General features: G+C 34.8%; 1 protein-coding gene across 1 annotated transcript in view; it reads left to right on the top strand.

The window, feature by feature from the left end:
* The window catches only part of LOC138704898 (follicle-stimulating hormone receptor-like), a 472,716-nt gene that overhangs the window by 98,329 nt on the left and 347,905 nt on the right, over positions 1-26,482 (top strand). Inside the window, exon 2 of the mRNA XM_069833291.1 lies at positions 2,099-2,167. Coding sequence (XP_069689392.1) covers positions 2,160-2,167 — 8 coding nt within the window. The 5' untranslated portion in view covers positions 2,099-2,159. The remainder of the gene's footprint in view (positions 1-2,098; positions 2,168-26,482) is intronic.

Here is a 26,482-nt window from a genome sequence, read left to right as displayed (position 1 = left end):
CGCCCTCACATAAGCCCGCCATTGGTCCCTATCCTGAACAAGATCAATCCAGTCGCTACCATCATATCCCACCTCCCTCAAATCCATTTTAATATTATCCTCCCATCTACGTCTCGGTCTCTCCAAAGGTCTTTTCCCCTCTGGCCTCCCAACTAACACTCTATATGCATTTTTGGATTCGCCAATACATGCTACATGCCCTGCCCATCTCAAACGTCTGGATTTAATGTTCCTAATTATGTCAGGTGAAGGATGCAATGCGTGCAGCTCTGCATTGTGTAACTTTCTCCATTCTCCTGTAACTTCATCCCTCTTAGCCCCAAATATTTTCCTAAGAACCTTATTCTCAAAAACCCTCAATCTCTGTTCCTCTCTCAAAGTGAGAGTCCAAGTTTCACAGCCATACAGAACAACCGGTAATATAACTGTTTTATAAATTCTGACAATGTTTTAATAACATAATCATTAATAGCATCCTTACATTAACAGTGGTTCTACAATAAACAATTACTTAATAATAATAAAAGGTATACAAAGATAGCATCGTTACATTAACAATGATTTTACATATCGATGTGTTACAAAATGTAAGATCAGTGCTTCCCTATCGTTCTTCCTCTAACACATCTCACGCCTCCGAGAAGATATTTTATGTTATGTCTTTTCTGTTGTTGTTCCCCCACTCCGTTCAGGTAATTCATGCAGGTTGTTCAGTGTCAAGCGCAGAGTCAGCGAGACATCCTTTATATATTTATGCTCTTGCGAAGTATCACTGTTCGTTTTATTAGTGTCCATAGCGTTCATAGGTCCAAATACCACTGTCAAAGTTCAACGCCGGTATACAGGGTAGAAGGAAACCTATTACATTATTCACAGAGGTAATAGAAGAAGTCAATGCGAACAAGTTTTGTCAAATAAGTTTTTTGGTACGTCCAATAGTTCTGAGAATACGAAATGTAACGTGTTGCAAAACTCCAACGCTCCTCGAGGCATTGTTCTGCAGTGGGGGTGAGTATAACTCCAATAATTATCCCCTCCGTAAGATTTACGAGAGGAAAATGTAAACAAAAATATCTCATTAGATAAGTTTCGATCAAATTACTGTAGATGGAGACATAAAGTATTGAATTGAATTAATTATGCAAATTGTATGGTTTTAACATTTTTTATTACGCTATAACTACTTCAACTTTAAATTTAAAGTCATGAAACGTATTTCACATTCACAAGATCTGCTGATTTCTTTGCTTTTAGTAATTACAAAACAGTAAAGAATGTACATTCTTATAAAACAAAACTATTTCCGTTAAAGATTTCTTTACATTTGATGTAAACTAAAAATAACATTATTACGAATACATATTCTGTAACTCAATCTCCATTTAAGATATTATCTTTGAAGAAATTAAAGTCCACACCGTGGAGTAACGGCTAGCACGTCTGGCCGCGAGACCAGGTGGCCCGGGTTCGATTCCCGGTAAGGGCAAGTTACTTGGTTGAGTTTTTTTCTGGGGTTTTCCCTCAACCCAATACGAGTAAATGCTGGATAACATTCGTGCTGGATCCCGGACTCATTTCACCGGCATTATCACCTTCATCACATTCAGAAGCTAAATAACCCAAGATGTTGATAAAGCGTCGTAAAATAACCTACTACTACTACTTGAAGAAATTAGAAATTAATTATTTTAGAAAAAGAAGTTTACAATAATGTTAAGTAATAAGTTAATTGTTACGAAGGTACAGTAATTTGATCGAAACGTATCTGATGCGACGTTTTTGTTTACATTCTCCTCTCGCAAGTCTTGCGAAGTGGATGACTGGAGTTTTATTCATCCACTACGGAACAATGACTCAAGGAGCGTTGCGACATGTTACATTTCGTATTCTCAGAACTTTAGGACGTATCAAAAACTTATTTGACAAATATCATTCTCATTGACGATCTATTATCCCTGTGAATTAATGTAATAGATTTCCTTCAACCCTGTATATTTTCTGGACACGGTGTATGTATTTCATAACTTGTCTAAAACATCTATTTCTCTTTTAGTAATGTAAGGAAACGTAATTAATTCTGATTTCTTCTGTCCTGCAGTGCCTAGATCAATCATTGCAGCATCGAAGTGCATAACGGGAGCCACAATTACAACTTTCCTATGTTTCGGTAAGTGGGATGTAAGAATTAGTACTTATTGGAACCTAAAAATACTAAAATCCCAGTTGATACATAAATTCAGGAAATATTCCTCGTTCATCTTTCCTTATATTTCTAACTTGTATAGTAGTGCTTTGTCTGGAATTCTCTAGCATGTGGAATTCTCATAAACAAATTTTCAATAATTTTGTTGTATTGTATTTATTAACATTCCATGCTATTCATACATTGATTCACAGCTAGAATATGGAACAAATAAAAAACTTAGTACTACTATAAAGTCTTAGCGCGGGCTTCCGGTGGATGATCAGCGAACTAACGTTTTTCGTATTCATAAACCAGTGTACGATATGATATTATATGAATCACGTACAAGTAATCAGTCGATAGCCGGGGCTAGTTTAGCACGCTCGTAGCGCGGGCTAGCGAAATGTCTATGAATAGCACCCTTACTTTATAGTCACAGTCTAGTTGAAATATATACAGAAGAGGTTTGAAATGTAGTCTACTAGTACAACACAAAGTTTCAGTATCAATTTCACGAAACGTTGTAGAATGTCATAAATTCACCTACAGAATAGAAGGCGTGAGAAATTAGATACTTCTTTAATTTGTCTCTAAATAATCTTATGTTTTGAGTTTCAGTTTTTATATCGATAGGGAGGATATTAGAAACTTTCACTGCCATATAACGCACTCCTTTTTGATAGCATGATAAACTTCCAGATGGAGTATGAAAGTCATTTTTGACGCGTATTTATGCTATGAACTTTGCATAAGTTACAAAGTTTTCACGATTACATACGAGGAAGATTATTAATGAAAAAATATACTGGGCATAATTTGTAGTTTTTTAAAAATAGTCCTACACAATTCTCTACATTTGGTACCTACTATTATTTTAATTGCTCTTTTTTGTAGTAGGAATATACTGTTACTATTTGTGCAATTTCCCCAAAATATTAATCCAAAACTCATTACCGAGTGGAAGTATGCAACGTATAATTATTGTTTTTAAGGTACTGATATTTACTTTCTTTTGCATGTTTTTCTCAGTGTGTCAGCTTTCGGAAACATTGGTAGAAGTTGATTGCAAGTATGCGCCATCTGGTTATTGACCGCAATATATTTCATATATTTTATGTTACTTATGTGCAAAATACATAATTGTGCGAGAATGGACCAGTTCAAAAATGTTTGTGCAATATTCTGTTGACATCAAATAACGTTCCGTTTATTAACGTTCTGTTTATCAGAATGGCTCACTGTGATACATTTTTGAAATATTGAGTAGTAAATATATAGTGTCATTTAAAGAAACAATGTTAATACTCGTATCTCATTAACAAATAACGCTACAAGATTGCCACCCCATCAGTATTACTTCCCTCTTTCAGTTGTACACCTTTTGTATGAAACAATTTTTCATTTGGTGCTTGCGTACAAAGTTATTTTGGGTAAATGAGACACCGTGTATTAATATAACATGTTTATATTAACAACTTTATTTTAACTTGAAATTGCATAAGCCACTGCTCTAATTCCATTGATGTATTGTCGGCACAATGACAGCATCCCGCCTAAATAAACACACAAGACGTGACTTTAATAAAGACACAAACTGGATTTGTTCACACAGAAGTGACTTCCACGCAATGTTAAAGCAGCGAATTTTGCAATTGCATGCTTTGCCAGAATTTAATGCAACTTTAACCAAATATGAAACTCATCAGTTACTGTAATAAATGTGTGATGAAAAGCGAATATAATTTTATATTCGTTTTTTATAGTCCCGTTGCGTGCTGTAATGTTCTGGTGAGTACAGTTCAAAATCTCTCGCATACACACATTATTTATGTCTCAATTTTCCCAGTCAACAGGTCAAAATTTATGCTTCATAAATGTGAATCGATAGTGTCAAATGGAAACAATTTTTCACGTGCTACTTTTTTTTTCTGCGTTGCACTGAGTTTGTTGTAGTTCTCGTGAAGCAATAATATCATTGAAAAGAAAATATTGGTAACTAAAACTTTATAGAAAATTGGACGTTAAGTTTTGATATTATTCTGTCATGTTTTTTTTATAAAGTGAAATAAAGGCTAGAACAATTAAATTTGTACTCTGCTTTTCCGTTTAGAATATAAAGTTATACACTAGAAATGCAGTAGGCCTACGATATTCTGATGTCTCCCTTAAACTTATTTGAATTTTATTTTATTGGGCTATTTTACGACGCTGTATCAACATCTCAGGTTATTTAGCGTCTGAATGATATGAAGGTGATAATGCCGGTGAAATGAGTCCGGGGTCCAGCACCGAAACTTACCCAGCATTTGCTCGTATTGGGTTGAAGGAAAACCTCAACCAGGTAACTTGCCCCAACAGGGATTCGAACCCGGGCCACCTGGTTTCGCGGCCAGACGAGCTGACCGTTACTCCACAGGTGTGGACTATTTGAATTTAATCAAAAAGTTTTTAATATAATAATTTCTCACAAAGAAGGGAGATCTCTGCCTGATAGGCCAGGTGACCATTCAGATCCAGATTACAAGCATAGACTACAAGAATTTAATTTAACTAACATGGAAACTGTACTAATTTGGAAACTAGTATTACTAACTATAAAAATTGCTATGAAATGTTGATACAATTACATTAATATGTACAATACAAATGAATATTTAGTGTAAGTATAGATTCGTTAAGAATACTTTCTATATCATGCTGCAGTATACCTAGAGATTTCAAATATTTTTAATATAGGCTATTTAAAACAACTTCCCCGAGCTCCGAAAAGAAGACTCTTTACCGCCCATGCATGTATAGGTATATTATGACTCTCACTGAAATTGCCTCCATTTCGTCGCTCATTTGTGTTGCCTGTTGTATGTGCTGCTTCATTCTCACGATGGGATTCAGAATAAGGCCTCATTCTCTCTTCCTGCCGATCGCTACAATATCAGCTCATCGGTGGCTGCCATCGGCAGAAACGCAATGACCTTCTTCGTACACCTTCCATTTAGTTTTCCGTAAGGCTGTTGAAATAGATGAACGCACACGGTGGTGACGGGTGTTACGAAGTAGTTCTCCCTTTGGGCAAAACCCTAGTACATGACCAAGGGTTTCAATGTCTTTGCAGCCAGGCTGGCGGCAAAGCGTTGTTTGCTTACTCTTCCCACGAACAGAACGAACTGCTTATGTAGTATATTGCAGGATTTTTAAGTGCATTTGGCCACTCGGAACACGACAGATTTTTCCTGTTACTCACCCAATTATTTGTTTTGGGACAGTCGCCGTAAACTTCGACCCTTTCTTTTCCCTTGTGAGATCATCTATACCATGCTTCATTAAATTACGTCATTAAATTTTAGTTTTTTTTATGGTAATTATGATTACAGGAGTTACTTACAAGATATATCATAAGAGTGACTACTCTATGCATATACGAACCGTGTTTTATGGATGAGAAAAATTTGGATAAAATATCAGGTATACCTTCATAAGTAAAATGCGGAACATAAAATGAAAATATAAGTAATTTATTTAAAAATATACAAATTTAATTTTACTCATCTCCATTACAAGCAAAACAGTACTGTTGCGCCTCTGCTATTTTTCGCTTTTGACACTAATTTCATTACGTCGTATATCGGATGGGTTATACAGGGTGTCTGACTCAAGTCGCTTGTAAATTGTTTTAGGCATCATGTACAAGAGCACCAAGCGTGGACAGAATACGTTTTTTCGTTGAAATTTTCTAACTCGCAGCGCTTTTGTTTTATTTTAGTAACGATTTAAAACAGCTAAAATATAATAAATAGACGTAGACAGGTGGACTGATTGATATATTGATTCATAGGCTTAATTTGAATAAAGAAATAGTCATTTCTAATAGAAACGCGAATCTCTCAAGGTCACGATCTATATAAGCTACATTCATTTGACCTCATTCATTTGGAGTGCAAGAGGTGAAATGACTTTATTGTCAAACGCCTGACATTAGAAAACAATATATAAGCAACATATGAGCCGTTCAGAGCAAAAGTGGTGTAAGTAAAAAATGGGTAATGAGGGTTAAAGTAAACATTCTGTAAAATACAGCGCAAAATAGCAATTAATATTCAATTTATTTAAACTATTAGTAGTTAGTGGATAGCAGGAAGGCCATATTAATTACTACTTTGTGATATATTTTACAGAATTTTTATTTTAAACCTCATTACTCAATTTTGACTTACACCACTTTTGGTCTGAACGGCTCATATGATACTGGCCAAGGGGCCGCCATATTTGAAGCCGATTGAAAAGCAAGTAACCATGTCTCCAAACGTTGGATGTGTGGTAACTATCGTCTGCTTAAATAGAGTCGTAGTTAATGTACACTTGGGCAAAATGAAACTGGCCGGTCTCTTGAGCAGTTAAAATTTTCTAAGTCCCTTCGGGTGAGCGCGCGGTTCACTACCGTAAACCTCCGTGCGCCGTTTTAGTTAACTCCGTAATACAAGACGCTGATTTGGGCTACATCCACAGCATGCTTCGAATCTCCGTAGAGAATTTCTTGTTCTGTCCTTCCTTTTATTTTTTTACAACTCCTTTTAGTGTAATAGGCTTAGTGGAAGTGAAGGCCTGATGGCCTTAACTTCGGTAGAATAAATAAATAGATATTATTAATATAGTCAAATAATTTTGCTTATGTTACTTCATGTTACTTACAGATAATTGTAAAATGTATGAAAATTTGTGGTTATAATTTCCGGAAATCAGGATATATTTTGTCATCAGAATTATGGTTTTTCTTCTTGTTTACAATTACTACGTTAAGGCCCTGATGATCACGGGTTTAGGTTAGTATAATAATCATATTACCTATAGCACAACTTTCAAATTAATTATTGCCAATAATTTAACCGCCAACATATTTACTGAATGTTCCTTAGACAAGAGAGCGTAAAGCAGCAGGGATTAATAAAATAATTAATACAGCATTTTAATACCTCCACAGCATGATTGGCGTGGAGAAGTGGCTAAGCTACTTAACTTTTAAGCAGACAGTTCGCGTTCGAATCTTCGTAGTGAATTTTTTGTTTTGTCCTTTTTTTATTTTTACACCCGTTTCAGTGTAATATAGTCAAATAAATTTGCTTATGTTAATTCATGTTACATATAATTACAAAGTTGATGAAAATTTGTGATTATAATTCCAGGATATCAGGATATATTTTGTCATCAGAATTATGGGCTTTCTTCTGTTTACAATGAACTACGTTTAGGCCCTGATGATCACGGATTTGGGCTAGTATAATAATCATATTGCCTGTAGCACATCTTGCCAATTATTTAACCATCAACATATTTACTGAATGTTCCTTAGGCAAGAGAGTGTAAAGCAGCAGGGATTAGTAAAATAGTTAAAACAGCATTTTAATATGACAACCCCTAACTGTCGTCTTTAGTGTTACTTCCATCTAGCGTCAAAATGTTTATTAACACGAAAAAAAATAATAAAGCGAAAAGTATTCTAAGGATAAAAAAGACGAAATTCTGTTATATTTTCACTGATGCATTTGAAAGGCAAACAAAAAATTTTAATAGCTCCATGAAGAACTGAACTTGCAACCTCACGAACACTTACCTTACGCTTTACCACTACGCTAAAAGTACTACTGTAGTAAGAACAGCTTTGTAACGAGCAATGGTCATACTCCACTTGAGAACCTGTTTTACAGTATATAGTGTTTGTGTTACAACATTCACTGTTTAAACACTCTGAACGATCTGTCTGTCTTAAATCTCGTATATGAATTATTTTCTCGGAAGATTTTAGTGATTAATAGTTGTGTTCTCCATTATAACTACTAGAAGAATATATTTTGAACAAAGCTTGGCTCTCCCGAGCGCTCAAGGAAATACCCGATTCGAACTTAGTCTCCCAGACGCCGGCCACTTTCATTTTGACCAATAGCGTATTCCGAATCTCATCGGACCGGTGACATCAATGACGTCACGCTGCAGCGAAATAGGAACAAAACTGCTGGAAGGTTGGATGGCTATCATGGCGGCTGTAAAAGTTGTTATATGTGCTACCTAGCAAGATTTTGCCAAATTTCAATATTGTCATATCGCTCAAAGAAAAAAGAGGATGAAAAGTTTATTTCTTCAATCAGTAGTAATAACTGGTCTGTTGACAGGTTCGTTCATAAGCCATTAACACATTTTTTTACGTTGTGTACATTAAAAACAATACAGGAGAACACACCGCCATGACACAACAGTGCACGATGTCATTCTTCTGCTAATTCCCGCCCTATTCAAGAACCAATAAGATTCAAAATGAAATTTCAGGAGAATGAAGAAAGTTACACAACGCAGAACTGCACGCATTGCATTCTTCACCTGACATAATTAGGAACATTAAATCCAGACGTTTGAGTTGGGCAGGACATGTAGCACGTATGGGCGAATCCAGAAATGCATATAGTGTTAGTTGGGCAGGGAAAAAGACCTTGCGGAGACCGAGACGTAGATGGAAAGGTAATATTAAAATGTATTTGAGGGAGATGAGATATGATGGTAGGAACTGAATTAATCTTGCACAGGATAGGGACCGATGGCGGGCTTATGTGAGGAAGGCAAGGAATCTCCAGATTCTCTATGTCATTTGTAAGCAAGTACGCCTATATAATCTCAGCGTTCTTTATAGGCCTAGCACCGGAAAAATGAGAACAAGTTGTCTTTATGCGCTCATAGGTTCACCTACATTAAAGCTTTTGTAAAAGCTTTCCGACATGTCTTGCATTTTAAAATAAAAGCCATTCTTATTCTCTTTCAACTCTACTAAGGAAACGATTTTAAATTATTCAGGACGTGAGTTGGTTTCTCCGGAGTTGAGTGTGGTGAGAAGAACTCAGGTCACCGAAATGCTATTCTACTTGTGTATGTGTGCATCAATGTGATAAATTTTCAACTATTTTACAAACAGACTTACAGCTTTGAAGTGTACCAATGTACAATAGTGGCAAAAAAAAAAACCGGGCCGACCCTTGTAGCTCATTTCAGAGCCTTGTTCACTCCAAAGCACGATAGACTGGTAACTAAGATTTTCGTGGTTTGAATCCTGCCTGGGAAGGAAACCTTTTTTTGTTCCTTATTCAAATTTATTCCCAATACTTTTCGATTACAGTTATATTTTACTACTATTTTTCCCAGAACATGAATTTTACCAGCAATCGAAAAGTATTGGGAATAAATTTGAATAAGAATCAAAAGAAAAAGTTTCCTTCCCAGTCAGGATTCGAACCACGAAAGTCTTAGTTACCAGTCTATCGTGCTCTGGAGTAAACAAGGCTCTGAAATCAGCTACAAGGTCGGTCCGTTTTTTTTTTTTGTCACTACTGTAAAATCCCGTTTTTAGAGGTCATAAACGCAATTCTTGTCTGCTACTTAATGAGTTTTCAGCTTACAAAGCGACATTCAAAAATTATTGGGTCGATACCAAATTTGAGAAGTCCGTCATGGTGGATAACATGAATGGAAGTACAAACAATTATCTGTTAATGTGAACTATAATACGTAAAAAAATGCAGCTCCATAAGTTACAACCTGCTTTTTCATAATCTTTTTTCGAGCTATTACAGCAAACATGTATAACACGGCTGTCTGTGATCCTTTACTTCTCTTTAGATAGGTTTTAATAGTAAAATAAGCACTTATTTTCGGATGTAAAGTATCAAGCATCTCTCTTATCTTCAGAACGAAATGTAGAAAAGTTACTCCATAACAATGATTAAGAAATCTTTGCGTTATACTGGATGTCCACAAATGTTACTCTGGCTATAATGTTTTAACAGTGATACTAACTAAATAAATTTTATATGGTAAGGAAAATTATATTACAATTTCAATCAACAACGTAACAGATTGGTACAAAAACAAGTTTTGTTACAATAACCGCATTTTAATTCTTGGTTATATCCACGAATATTTTCGACTTTACAGAAAATAATCATCAGGTGCAAAATCAATATTAGACAAATTGAACAAAAGTGAAATACAGAATGCTTACAATATAGGAACATTATCATATGTCAAAAACATTAAAACAACTTATAAAATTCAATGATAACATGCATTCAATATGTGATGAATATATATATATATATATATATATATATATATATATATATATATATATATCTTTTGAATTTTAATGATTGCAAAAATATAAATGCAAGATATGTGTATGTTGAAAGTTAAAACTCAACGATTCCATATTTTATAGGTGGTTGAAAATTGGAGATCTACTCGGGTCGATGAGGTGATTAAGCCATGATGTTGAAGGTGGAAGAGCAGAGTCAGATACTGAGATCAACTCATCGACACGTTGCACGGCCGAGTGACAAAATATTCCATAGGACTCCAGTTTTCAACCACCAATAAAATATAACATCATTGAATTTTAACTTTCAACATACACACATCTTGCATTTATATTTTTGCTATCATTAAAATCCAAAAGATATATACGAGGCGCATCCAGAAAGTAAGTTCCCGATTTTTTCCCCTTGAAAGTAAACGTAATTAGCCGTGTCAATTGCCATGCGTAACAGATCTATGACGTATCAATCATATGCCAGCCGGACAGGTCCCGCCTGGTGCCAGTAGCGTGGCAGCAGTGGTCCGAAATGGAAGCTTTTATTCCTTCTCCGCCGCCTGCGAGGTTCGGTCGGTGATAAAGTTCTCTAATGCACAAAGCATTGCGCCAATTGAAATTCATCGGCAGCTCTGTCAGGTCTATGGGCTGAACATCATGAGTAAGCAGATGGTGCGTCGCTGGTGTAGGCAGTTTTCCGAAGGTCGTCAAAGTGTCCATGATGAAGAGCGCAGTGGGCGACCGTCCCTCATCAATAATGATCGTGTTGAGCTGATGCGACAGTGCATCATGAAGAACCGTCGCTTCACGATTACGGAGCTGAGCAGCCATTTTCCGCAGATATCGCGATCCTTGTTGTATGAGATTGTCACTAAGCACCTGCTGTTCAAAAAAGTGTGTGCCAAGTGGGTGCCGAAAAACCTGACACCTGAACACAAAATGCAACGTTTAGGAGCAGCACTGACATTTCTGCAATGGTATCACGATGACGGCGACGAGTTCCTCGACAGGATCGTCACGGGCGATGAGACTTGGATTTCGCACTTCACCCCGGAAACCAAGCAGCAGTCAATGTATTTGCGGCATAGTGGATCTCCGGTCAGGACGAAATTCAAACAGACGCTGTTGGTACGGAAAGTGATGTGCACGGTGTTCTGGGACAGGAAGGGCATTCTGCTCATTGACTTCCTTCCAAGAGGTCTAACAGTGAACGCTGACCGTTACTGTGAAACACTGCGAAAATTGCGACGTGCCATTCAAAACAAGAGGCGTGGAATGCTTACTGCAGGTATTGTGCTCCTCCATGACAATGCTCGTCCACATACGGCTCGGCGCACAGCAGCTGTTTTGACGGAATTTGGCTGGGAGTTGTTTGATCACCCACCCTACAGTCCTGATCTTGCTCCCAGCGATTTTCACGTTTTCTTGCAGCTCAAGAAATTCCTGTCCTCCGGTGAGCGTTTTGGCAACGACGAAGAGCTGAAGACGTCTGTCACACGCTGGTTCCATTCACAGGCGGCAGAGTTCTATGACAGAGGAATACAAAAGTAGATCCCACGATACGACAAGAGTCTCAATTCTGATAGTGGCTATGTTGAAAAATAGCTGAAACATTGCTGTACCTGTTGCCAATAAATATTTTCTTCAAAGTATGTGTTCTTTTTTTTAAATAGGGAAACTTACTTTCTGAATGCGCCTCGTATGTATATGCATCACATCTTGAATACATGTTATCATTGAATTTTATAAATTGTTTGAATATTTTTGACATATGATAATGTTCCTGTATTGTTTTATTAATTATGTATGCATTTTATATTTTATATTTCACTTGTGTTCAGTTTGTCTAATATAGATTTTCCATCTGATGATGATTTTCTGTAAAATCGAATATATTCGTGGATATAACCAAGAATTATAATGTGATTATTGTGACAAAATTTGTTTTTGTACCAATCTGATAATTTGTTGGCTGAAATTTTAATATAATTTTCCTTACCATATATTATTCAACTTGTTTGAATCTTAATCTCAACATGACTTTTAAATTTAAATAAATTTTGTTGCAGGTAAACTTGAGCACTCATAAAGTTTCCTTATTGATATCTTCACTATAATGATTTTGCCACGAATAGAGCTGCTGCTGATTTTCTTAAAAATGGCTTCAATACAATGTGTTCTGTGGCTAACAGAGATAAAATTTCCAGTTACAGTGCACCGATTGTATCAGTATCTGAAAACGGCGGTATGGAAATATAAGTGCCTAAGTTTACCTCCAACAAAATTTATTTACCCTAGGCCTAAGTTGTTTTATTGTTAAAATATTACAGCCAGATGAAATCAGGGTAAACATTAGTGGACACGCCGTATTTCAGATGAATTGCGTTGTTGTAGATTATTTCCTATTCACGCATGTACGTATTCTCAAAATAAAAATTTTAACATAATGCCCTTTTCACTTGGATTTACAGCCTTAATAAGTATACGAAGGAGACTATTAGAGTGAATGCCTGTTACTTCGTGAAATGCTGACATAAATGGTTAATTTTATTATTGAACTTGCCCTAAGGTAGTGCTTTTTATTACAGTGCACTGCAGTGATTTCTTGGATGTTTCACTCTAGCTCGTCTTTCACTTTCAACTCTCCCACACTTTGACTCGTCTTTCAAATGATTTGGCTTCTTTGGACTCGAATTTCAATTTGACTCGGTTTTCACATGGAACGCACACTTCGACTTGCCTCTAACTAATACCATTCTCGCTTGATTTATCATTTCGTTTGATGTTTATTATAATAGTTCACAGAAAAAGTACATACATATAATCATATAATGCCTTACATTACACACTTTATAATTTTGCACATAGATATACCATTTTAATACCATTTCTACAATTTAAATATTTACTATTAGATGTTTTTTTTTTTTTGTTTTATCTTTCACATGCGTCTAGTTTTGTGCAAGACTCAACTCATTTTAGTATATTGATACAACTAGGAATTCTATATTTATAACTCACAAACAAGCGTATAAACATATTTGTCTAATTATTAATTCTTTTTTTCATTCAATTCTAGCTAGGCCGATTTTATTTATTCTTTCCATTCTAATTATTTTGGCCAAAAATAGATATAGACCTAATTGCTCTTGTAACTTTGTGTTACTATTATTCATAAGTTCTCTTATAGCTATTTCTTTATTAATTTGTAGGAACTTTTAATTTATAAATTTCATCCGTATATTTTTGTATGTTGACATTCAAGGACAATATGAATGTCATCTTCTCTTTGTCCACATAATGGGCGCATGCCTTGAAGTAGATCACCTCTATTATTTCTTAATCTCCAAATCCCCAGTCTGAACCAGGCCAGTCCAAATCTTTCTTTCATTTTCATATTCTCTATACATGTACTCTCTACCCATATTTTTTATATTCATTAAAAAATATTACGGATTGCATTTCATTGATACTACTAACATCATTTTCCCTAGTAATATTTTTGCATCTTGATTTAATTAAATTTAGGCTTGCTGCCCTGTTTCTAGTAGCCTAGTTATCCCATAACCATCCTAATCCTATATTAAAAATGTTATTTTTAATTTTCACGATAGCTTTATTTGTCGTATTTGCAATTTGATTTAATAAATATTGTTTCATAATCGTATTTTGGTCACTTTGGACTCTTTTAATTAAATATTTCGTGATTCTAACTAGGATTGTACTCATGATATTGTCCATTCCAATTTCTAATCTAGCTGCATTATTAGATAAATTTAGACTAATATTTAATACTTTTTTTTACAATATGTGGCTCTTATTTTATTTAGATTTATCAATGCTTTCTCTTCTAATCCCCATAGCTCACATGCATATAATAATCTAGATTCAACAGTCATCAAATAAATTCTATTTAGCATATTAACATTGTTTTTATTAATTTAGAATGTATAGTATTATCTCTAATTTTTACTGTTTCCCTACCTACATTAGATATATTATTTATCTGATTTAACCGTTTTTGTAGTGTATATTTATTCCGAGATATTTTAAATTCGTCGTAACTTTTAAGTTAAAGTCTTTTATTAATATATTTTCTGAAATTGATCTTTTACATCCTTTTTTACAAATTAAAAGTTTAGTTTTATCTTTATTTAATTTCAGGTCCCAATTTATGCAATATTTTTCAATAGCATTTAACATTTTTCTCCTACCGGGACCGTTGTTGACATTAAAAACGTGTCGCCTATGAATTGCAGTGCTGGGGTTTGCCATTCCCAAGTGTAGGCCAGTGGCCGCTGTTGCTGTCTATGTCGTCAGCTAAATAATTTACGTAACAGATATATAATAAACCGCAGAACGCGGACCCTTGATTTAATCCGTTAGCCATGGGAATTTCACATTCGTCCTCTGCTTCAATTACCTCATTTAATATTATGCAAGTATTGTCATACATTACTTTGATATTATTAATGAAACTATTACTAAGATCGTTCTTAGCTAATTTAAAATACAGTATTTTTTCCTATTTATAAAGCCAAAAGCTTTTGATATGTCACTAGGCATCAGATAATTTCCCTCTATTGTTTTTAGAATATTTATTTATTAAATCACTAGCCGTACCCGTGCGCTCCGCTGCACCCGTTAGAAATATATATAAAGTAATTACATAATGAATATAGGACATTTGATCCAGGGAACATGCGTGTTTGATAGAAGGATAAATCGTTTAATATGTTACTTAATTTAAATTGCATCCAAATAATTAAAATGCGATCATTTTGGTCCAGAGACACTCATTTGGTGCAATGACAATTCCTTTAACATGTTTCTTAATTTTTATTACATGCAACCATAGTTTAATGAAGATGATATCATTTAGATTTAATGTGTATATTTTATTTTACTTGTAATAGGTTTCCATTGAATTATGGTAATAATTTAATTTTAACCCTTGTTTTCTACGTATTCAGTAAATGGCGCTTGGCCCACTATGGTTCTGAACCCTTCAAATAACTAAAATTATATTATATAATATATTATATTATATTATATTATATTATATTATATTATATTATATTATATTATATTACATTACATTACATTACATTACGTTACATTATGTTATATTATATTATATTATATTATATTATATTATATTATATTATATTATATTATATTATATTATATTATATTATATCAGAAGTTACTGTAATAACATTATAGCATTATGTCCATCTAGAGAAACTACACTTTCCAATGGTGAATTAATAATTAATTTTACAAATCGGTTAATTTAGCTTCCGATATTACTTCATACAAACACAGAAACATTCTCTGTAGGCTATCTTTTATAGCTTTCGATTGTTGCTGTCCAATGCCCCTTATAGAAGAAGTCATTTGTTTTTTAATTCATTACACGGCCTTAGATGACAGTTATTTTAATTTTGGAACTCATTTATCTCATTAAATATCAGTCCTATCAAAATTTTTCAAGGAATAAAACTTATCGAAAATTATATTTCAAGAAACGTTTCTTATGTAACATTTTTCACAAAAAGCAATAATAAGCGAGATATTGCGATTTATTTAATTCAGGCCCCCTTATAACCCCCCCTTTTAAATAATGTATTTTGAATGCCATATAGCCTAAAATCTAAGTTACAACGAACTTAATTTATATTCCAATTTTCATCGAAATCCGTTCAGCCATTATCGCGTGAAAAGGTAACAAACATACAGACAGACAGACAGACAGACATACAAAAAAAATTTCAAAAAAGCGATTTTCGATTTCAGGGTGGTTAATTATATATGTTAGGAACAATTATTTTTGGAAAATCGAAAATTACCAGAAAAATTTCGGCTACAGATTTACTATTAGTATAGATTAACTAATATTAAGCTATATGTATATTGTTGATGTTCCTTTTTATATCCGAATTGTAAATTGTTAATAATGTTATATTTATCTAACCAATTAGCAAGTCTTTGTGCTAGCAGGCTTACATATAATTTATTTAGACCGGATAATATAGAAATACCACGATAATTTTCAGGGTTATTATTATCATCTGTTCCTTTACAAATTGCAATTCGCTTGGTTTATCATTTCACTTGTATTCCCCTTCCACCCGCGCTCTTCTTGTACTATTTTAGTCGGTTATTTAAAGACACTTAGTGTCTATTGAATTTATTATAATAAGATTATATTGGGCGAGATAAAACAGAGGACTTGCTATGTGAATACTTGATATTCACCTTATAGTTGGGAAAACCTCGGAGAAACCAAACCAGGTTATGAGCCCGAGCAGGAACCAAACCCATGTTCAAATGCAGCTCTGGGTCAGGGAGCTACGTCGGTGGCTTACTTAACTTACTATCTCTTTATCCTGACTTCAGCTCTTCTTTAACCAACAAAAACACATTTTGTGGCAAATGCGTAATGTTAATTTATCCTAATTTTATTATTATTATTATTATTATTATTATTATTATTATTATTATTATTATTATTATTATTATTATTAGGAGTAGGAGTAGAAGTTGTTTTAAATTCAGGTGCGCAGTGAAATTTATTACCTTTTATATTTTTAATAATTTTGGCTTTCATTTTTATGAATAAATCATAATACCATTCAAAGTTATTCCTCTTGAAGTTGCAAATTTTGTTTTTAGAATATCTGTATTTAGTGGCAGATTGTAGTCATCCAGTGTATTCGAACCCATTTTTCCCTAGTGTGGCTTTGTCATGCTACATATCGTATCTTAATGAAATCGTTGGCCATGTTCATCAGTCATCACTGGCATCACCATGATTCGCAGGAATGAAATCCAATTAAGGGTCCAGAAAACGTAACTTCACGGCCTATTGCATCTCCTAGACAGGTTTGAATTTGAGATTATACACACAAAATGACTACAGTCTTCTTTCTTAGGATTTCTAAGTTTCTTATTAACACTTCCTAAAAATAGCTGTGCTTTTCACTTGACTATTAATTTTTCCGTCCTGTACCAAATTTCTTATTTAGGACCAATGTGGACCCTGTCAATATCTTTAATTTTGATCACTTAGGTACTTTCAAAATGATTACTTTTAAAAATGTCAATCAAATACTGTTACGTTTCAGTGCATTAATAATGTGTGTATATATATATATATATATATATATATATATATATATATGATATGTGTATTATATATATAAGCTCTGTTTGATGTGTGGGAAGGAAGGAAGGAAGTAAGTACACATTTTCAGGATTGATGAGTGGGGATTTACAGCAATTACCTTCTATGGAGCAAGTGTTTCTTTGTTTGAGCAAGCCTTTCTAGAATCCTATTAACTGCTTCTGTCTCTACTATATCACTCATACTGAAAGAAAAAGTTTTGTCTAGCCATACTGCAAATTCAACGAAAGGGCCACAGTTGCTTCAAATATAATATCTCTGTCGTATCTTCTCCATAAAAGGATTTATATTTTATACCATAGTTAATAATATCACTGATTTACTTACGTTGTTTAGCAGTACAATAAGCGCCACTCTGTAATTTATTCGATGATGCTTTGGTAAAGGGAGTTAAATATGATTTTTTGTGCGAATGGACTTCTGTTTTCCAGATGAAAAAACAAGTCAAATTCTAAGAGTGGGTGAGCAAAACACAAAATAATACTAGTATTTCATGTGTTTTACTTGTGCAGAAAATTATTTACAATAGGGCAGCGATGCCAGGGTCAAGAGCACGTAGACCAGTGATGTCAACGAGAGCGCAAGCGTGCCTCATCGCCCGTATGCGCTGTTCAGAGCACGTACGGCACGCAGGTACAGGTCACTGATGAACTCAAGGTTGTACAGCTGTCAAAAAAAAAAAAGTGGCCGCACTCGTGAACAGCGAATATTTTCAAAGTCCACTTCGGGTCGCGGCGATGTTACACGATGCATGTGCTTGTACAAGCAGTTCCCGAACTATGAAAGTGTTCCATGTCTGCGCCTCGTAGGCCAGCGGTAGAGTACTTGTTTAGTGATTCAAAGGTTGTGGGTTCGGGCCTTCTTCAAGTTTTCATTTTATTTTTTAATCGTTCTTTACCGATGTAAATGCTATTCAAATTATCATTTATATTCAGTTATCGTTCTTTATGGATATCACGTTATTTATATTTTGTTATCGTTCTTTAGAGATATGAATAAAATTCAAGTCATCATTTGTATTCTGTTATCGTTTTATAACGATATGAATAACAATTTTTATTATTGTATCTCCAATGGTGGTTAGCCCTGTTTTACATATGTATGTTAGGGCTATAGTTTCATACACAAAAAAAAAGCATAAAGAGAAATAGAAAAGAAAATTAAATTAGCTTGCGCAATGTAAACAAAACATAAACAAACCGTAAATTAGGCATTGCGATTGCAAAATAAATATCAGGTATCAATTTGAAGCATACAAAAACATTAACAACACACATACGTAACACTTCTATAACACAAATACGCAGCCTTCCGTACCATACATCATAAATTAATACACAATAGTCATACAATCACAATCAAACTATAATTACGACATTGCGACGACATCAAGCATCACATAACTGACTCACATACATAACAAATCAAGCATCCGTTACAACACATACACTTCAACATAGTAACCACTCTTTTAAAGTTACAAATTTGGCTCCAAGAAGAATAAATAGGACACTGTTATTAATTACTATTCTTCTACAATTTCTTAAATATATCTGTAATAAATCTGTGAAATTCCGATATGAATAATATTCACGTTTTTTATATTGTTATCATTCTTTAGCGATATAGATAATATTCAAGTTATCATTTATATTCTGTTTTCCTTCATTAGCATTATAAAATAATATTCAAGTTATTTATATTGTTATTGTTCTTTCGCAATATAAATAATCTGTATTTTATGTAAGTAATTATTATAACACAAATAACCATCCTTCTTTGTAAAATAGGTTATTTTATTTAGATAATTAAATAAGTATTATATAATATCTTATATTAATTAAACAAACCGATATTTATCACTTATATTGTGTTATCGTTCTTTAGTGATACTGTATAAATAACATTCTAGTTATTTATATTGTAATCGTTCTTTAGCGATATAAATAACATAAATTTAATATTAGGTTTGGAAAAATCCAGTTGCATAATACTGGTATTAGTTTTTATTTTTGTATTATTACATTATACTATCTTGAACCACAATAAAATGAAAAGGAGTAACGAGGAATTGAACCTGAGACGTTGACATCTAAATTTCGACGTTCGTCCGCTGAGCTACGAGGGCAAAAGTGTGGAAACATTTTCGGAAAAATTGGCCCAAGCACACTCTTAAGATTTTCTGATGATTCGTAGAAGCTAGTCCAGGATGCGGGGGGCAAAGGCTAATTGAGATTTCCCGGTCTCTGATCGGGTCAAACATCCTGATAGAATTAATATTTAACCCTTGCCGTGACTTTCGGTGAAGTCCGGAGGGCCCAATTAGTCAAATCCACTCTCCTCATCTCCATGCTTGGGTCCCCTGGAATTTAATAAGATGCGAAAGAGATAGTGGTGTGCGGAAAGCAACGGGCTGTTACCGCATTTAGGCCTATCCTTCCCAAGAAAAACTGCAAACATGAACAAAGGAAGCTTTTAATAGAATAACAAGGATATTCTGCGGACCTCTGGAAAAAGAACTAAGGAAGAGACTAGTGAAGTGCTTTGTGTGGAGTGTGGCACTGTATGGGGAAGGAACATGGACATTACGACGAAATGAAGAGAAACGAATTGAAGCATTTGAAATGTGGATGTGGTGAAAAACGGTGCGTGTAAAGTGGACAGACAGAATAAGAAATAAAATTGTGTTTGAAAAAGTGAGTGAAGAAAGAATGATGCTGAAACTGATTAGAAAGAGAAAAAGGAATTGGTTGGGTCTTTGGTTGAAAAGAATAGGCTAATAGAAGACATTAGGATATGTGGATCATATGCGGAGACTAAGAGGAAGGCAGAAAATAGGAAAGATTGGAAATTGCTGTGTTTGCAATGAAAGACCTGCCCATGGACAGAACACTTATGTATGTGGGTATGTTCAGAATGCCTGGAATATCGTGTCTAAGAACAGTAGCTATTTGCAAAGACTAGTCGATTCCATGCCCACTCGACTGCAAGATGATCGAGATAAGAGGAAGATAGGCTAAATATTGAATTGTGGCTTTTTGTTTTGTTTTTTGAACGCTTAATTGTTTGAATGTTTTAAGGCCGACGCCAGTAAATTTGTTTTGTTTATGCCACGAAAGATATTTTTATTGAGAATAAAATCTTTTTTCTTTCCATTTGCAGCCACAATATCATAATGATAAAGTCATGGCATAATATATTAATGAACCTGATGTTAATTACTAAAATAATCGTAAAAGAGAAAGGAGCCATTATGTATAGTTTGTCTCTCTCAAAAACATAACAAAAAAGAACATAAAAAGCACGAGGTTGTAGTCGAACGCAGGACCTCATGAATAAGAGGCCTGAACGCTACCATTACGCTATCGAATCACAGAGAGAATACTTCAATTATAACTGTAGATATCAGGCAACGTGGTCCAACAACATGTAACATCGCCTGTCTCCGAAGTATAGCGAAGATACCCGAAGGGAACTTTGTTCCAGGAGAGCGGCCACTTTTTCTTTTGACAGCTGTACATTGCACATTGAGGAAGAAGTCGTTCAATAAGTTTTAGGCTGACTGGACTCTTGACTTCTTATGAGTGAAAGAAGAGATAATGTTCTTTGTCCGATATATGTTTAGCATTTAGTTACAAAGAGAAGCAATGTGAAACGCCTGGAATTATTAATTGATGTACATAATGATGTATTGAAATTTTGTTGTTTTATTGATATTATATAGTAATAAATATGTGTTTAGATGTACTGGAGAGGTTCTTCCGCACTGCATTGCATTTAAGTTTACAGAATAAAGTATAAGAAGACTATGATGCTAATAGCGTAGACTAGTTACTAATTCTGTCTAAATATTAACAAGATAATACAAGTCCATAGACTTTCAGTTTGACAGTGTTCCTTACCATTGTGATGTTCTTTGGTTACGTCGAGGAAAAGTTCTCTTCAGGTTCTATGAATTGCGTGAACAGAGCCAAGTTGGAAGTTCGCTTTTCCGGGTAATATATCCAGGGTACGAATATTTGCGGAGCAAATTATTTATATATTTGGCAGTAAGCACGTATGAGCAATTTTCCTCACTTATGAACCTCACATAACTAAGACTAATACCAAGATTATCAGATGATAATAAGCGTGCTATGCTACGTCATGCTGCAGGAAACATAATTTCGCCGGACATAAGAAGGCTGGTGTCAGCAAAACCAAGAAAAAACACTTCTGTATTAGACGAGAAGTCAGAAATTTAAATTTGTTTATAGAAATGAGCTGTTCATATAATAAGTACATTAAGTATGTAACAGTTACATAGCAATTAATTAGATAGGCCTTATTGTCTAAAACCGCTAAGATAAAGAAAATATACTGTATATACTATTTTTTGCCGGCCTATTATTTCATTTTTCCGTATGCACAATGTCCTGTAATTTCTTTCACTTTTATATTGGTAAGTTTAAAACAGGAAAACAGTGTTTTTATACTCTTGGATTATTAGATAATTATATAAAAATTAATTACATTCTAGCTATTATTTTAAACTATATAAGTTAAAGAGAAGCAATGTTTATTGTTTATTGTAGCCTACCATTATTTATAATTCTTTGCATTTATTAGAGCGGTACATTCTACAAAACATGTTCTGATTTCTTGTTGTGTTGTATGAATGTAACACGTTACATATTATTTAAAAACAGTTTAATTCATCTTGCAGTGACAGGCCAATAGAGTTCACTTTGCTCATCCCTTCTTATTCTCTGATGCTGCGTACAGAATAGATTCATCGCAACCAGTGAGCGCTTGATCGCACGCAGGACCGTCTACGTCAGCGATGTCAAGGTCAAGAGCACGTATACGGCTTCCAAGTTTAATTTTCATTTATCTGAAAACTCAATTTTATTAATTATCTCATTTTACCCAAATACCATCGAATTTCATGTTCACGAACCTTGGTTTTCAAAACTTAGCTATAGTCATGCAACTTACTTACAAATGGCTTTTAGAGAACCCGTTAGTTCATGGCTGCCCTAACATAAGCCCGCCATCGCTCCCTAATCTGAGGAAGATTAATTCAGTTCTTACTATCATATACCACTTCCCTCAAATATATTTTAATATTATCCTCCCATCTACGTCTCTGCCTATACAAAGGTCTTTTTCTCTCAGGCCTTCCAACTAATATTCTATATGCATTTCTGGATTCGCCGTAGGTACGTGGTACATCACCTGTCCATCTCAAACATCTGGATTTAATGTTCCTAATTATGTCAGGTGAAGAATACAATGCTTGCAGTTCGGCGTTGTATAACTTTCTCCATTCTCCTGTGACTTCATCCCTCTTAGCCCCAAATATTTTACTAAGCAGCTTATTCTCGAACACCCTTAACCTCAGTTCCTCTCTCAAAGTGAGAGTCCAAGTTTGACAACCATACAGAACAACTGGCGATGTAACTGTTTTATGAATTATAACTTTCAGTATTTTTGAAAGCAAAAGTTTCTCAACCAAATAATAGCAAACATTGCCCACATTTATTGTGCGTTTAATATTTTCTCGAGTATCATTTGTATTTGTTACTGTTCCTCCAAAAAATTTGAATTTTTCCACCTTTACTAAAGGATAAATTTCCAATTTAATGAAATATATTATTATGCTAGACATATCGCTACACTTCGCTGCAGTTGTTAGAAATAAATATAAGGTAATTACATGATTAAAATAGCACATTTGGTCCAGAGGACATCCGTCTTTGATAGAAGGATAAATCGTTTAATATGTTACTGAATTAAAATTTTATTTAAATACATGAAATACAATCATTTTGGTTCAGAGAGCACTCATTTGGTGCAAGGATAATTTATTTAACATGTTTGTTAATTATTATTTGCAAATAATTAAAATAGGATCATTTGGTTCAGAGAACATCAGTTTTTGGTGCAAGAATAATAATTCGTTTAACATTTTTCTAAATTAGTATTGAATGCATCCTTTAATAAATCGCTCCAAATTAATGTCAATGTAGAGTGGATTGTGTACGAAGATTCTCCCGGTACTGATAAGTTAGCTTTTCCAACCCATCCTTCAGTCTCTTGGGCGTAAGTGTCACTCCCTCTGCCAAGAGAAGTTGCCGGTGACTTCTGTAGCACCCGGTCGTTTTCTCGGATTTTTCACTAGTGAATCGGCAAATTAACAAAGGCCTCCGGTCCCTTTCTTGAACATAATTTCTCTAAGTCGGCTACTTGGCGGTATAAATGAGACAGACTACTGTCCCTATCTTCTCCCCGCTAAGCTTTCTTGTCTCCTCACATATAATCAACCCATATAAATCTGATGCTGGAAGCCATTTTCAGCAGCTTTCGCTCTCGGGATTAAGAATCAGGTTCCGAAAATCTCACCACTATATCCCAACATTCCATTCCTCACCATAATGTGGATTTGCCTTGATCCTACTCGTCCTTTGAATCCCTCTCTGTGGCCAACAATCATAGACTGAGCTCACTAGAGCCTCAGTCGAGAATGCTAGGCACTCTAGATCCAGTCTCTATACTATTGATCCTTTGTTATAACAGCAAGGTAGCCTAACTATTCGTCATCATGTTTCATTATTTATACACGTTTTCCTACGTGTGAGAAATCTTGGAAATAGGGTACACAGAAATCGAGAAACATAGTTATTGTCACGTCGGAGCTCCGAAATTTTTCAGTAACTTTATTCTTTCTCCTATCATATCGTTCCTAGGGACGAAATTATTTTAAAATGAATCTTGGTGATTGCTAAGAAATATATGCATTAGTTTCTCTGTGGGAATGACTGCAGCATTTCAACTTAGATCATAACATCTACGTGAAGATTAATTTTTGGTCCTACAGAATATATCTGTTATGGTAACAATCGATACTAGAGGAGGAAAATTCGCTCTGGCGCCTGGAATCGAACCTGGATCCTTGGTTCTACGTACCAAGCGCTCTAACCATTGAGCTACGCCGAACTTCAATCCAAAGCACCGGATCGAATTTCTTTCCTACAGTGTTTTTCCTTTTGTGGCCTGACTCCAAGTTCGACATGTATGTTGACAATTATATAAAGTCAACTGCCATTATACAAGGAGTGCACTCAGTTAAGTGACTTGGTGGCCGGGATTCCACAGTAATATGCACTGTGGCTCGAAGAATCTACGTAAATATTAATTTTTGGTTCTATAGAATATAGCCTATCTGTTATGCTAACAATTCATGTTAGAGGAGAAAAATTCGCCCCGACGCCGAAGATCGTACCCGGGCCCTTGGTTCTACGCACCAAGCGCTCTAGCCATTGAGCTACGCAGAAGTTCAATCCAAAGCACCGGATCGAATTCCTCTCCTACAGTGTTTTTCCCTATGTGGCCTGACTCCAAGTTCGACATGTATATTGACATTTATATAAAGTCAATTGCCATTATAGAAGGAGAGCACTCAATTGAGTGACTTTGTGGCCGGGATTCCACAGTAATATGTATTGCTGCTCGAATCTACGTGAAGATTAATTTTTGGTCTTACAGAAAATGTGTCGTGGCGTAGCTCAACGGTTAGAGCGCTTGGTACGGAGAACCAAGGATCCGAGTTCGGTCCCCGGCGCCGGAGTGAATTTTTCTTCCCTAATATCGATTAGATTATAACAGTTCTTTGTACAGAATTTAACATTATACATTTTACACCACATACAAAGCGATTACGACCGGCTTAATGCATGCTGCAGAAATAATTCCTTAAAATACAATACTATATTGATTTACACCCTCTCATTCTTAATTATCGTCATCAATGCCTTAGCCATCTCTTTATCGCTTAAAATTAATTTCCTTGGAGACTATGGCACAGACAAAATGCTCGCTTCAAAACAAGATATTGAACGAAATTAGTTATGTTGAGCATTTTTGAGTCAAAATATGTACATGGAACATTGTATGTTAAGTAAGAATTAAGTGATCAATATTCTCTCTTTAGTTCTAATCAACAATAAAAGATCTAGATTGACACGTTTAATTCTCTTTCATATTTAAGTATCGTAATATACGCGTGAATTCTAAATGAGGCAATAAAGCAAGTGGACAGCTTCAAATATCTGGGCTGTGCTATAAACAGTAACATGAATTGCTGCCGAGAAGTCAAAAGGAGGATAGCAATGGCAAAGAAATTTTGCAATTCATTTTGAAGGAATTTTGAGATGTCTTTGAAATTCAATTACGAGGATTTATTATTTTTCCGTCAATGACTTAAAATGCCATATACAAAATGCAATTCCTTTATATTACATAATGTTCGTAAGCAAAGGAAGTTTTTAATAGAAACAATAGCATCTGCGGACTTCTAGAAAAATAACCAAGGAAGAGGTTAGTTAAGTGCTTTGTGTGAAGTGTGGAATTGTATGAGCAGAAACATGGACATTACGACGAAGTGAAGAGAAGCGACTAGAACCATTTGATATGTGGAAAAAGTTAAATTATAGTTTATTTAACGACGCTCGCAACTGCAGAGGTTATATCGCGTAGCCGGTGTGTCCGAATTTTGTCCCGCAGGATTTCTTTTACATGCCGGTAAATCTACTGACATGAGCTTGTCGCATTTAAATGTCACCGAACCTGCAACCTCGAGCACGGAAGACCAGCGCTATACCGACTACGGTTGAAATGTGGATATGGAGAAGAATGGAACCTGTGAATTGGACAGAGGGAATAAGAAATGGTGTTGTGTTGGAAAGAGTGAGTGAAGAAAGAATGATGCTGAAACTGATCAGGAATTGGTTGGGTCACTGGCTGAGAAGAAACTGCCTACTGAAAGGTGCACTGGAAGAAATGGTGAGCAAGAGAAGAATTCGGAGCAGAAGAAGATATCAAAATGATAGACAACATTAAGTTTATAGATTATATGCGGAGACAAAGAGGAAGGCAGAAAATAGGAAAGTTTGGAGAATGCTGAGTTTGTAGTGAAATACCTGCCCTTGGGCAAAACACTATGAAT

This window comes from Periplaneta americana, chromosome 8 (genome assembly GCF_040183065.1).
Source record: "Periplaneta americana isolate PAMFEO1 chromosome 8, P.americana_PAMFEO1_priV1, whole genome shotgun sequence".
NCBI lineage: Eukaryota > Metazoa > Arthropoda > Insecta > Blattodea > Blattidae > Periplaneta > Periplaneta americana.
This window is presented reverse-complemented; position numbering and strand designations above follow the sequence as displayed.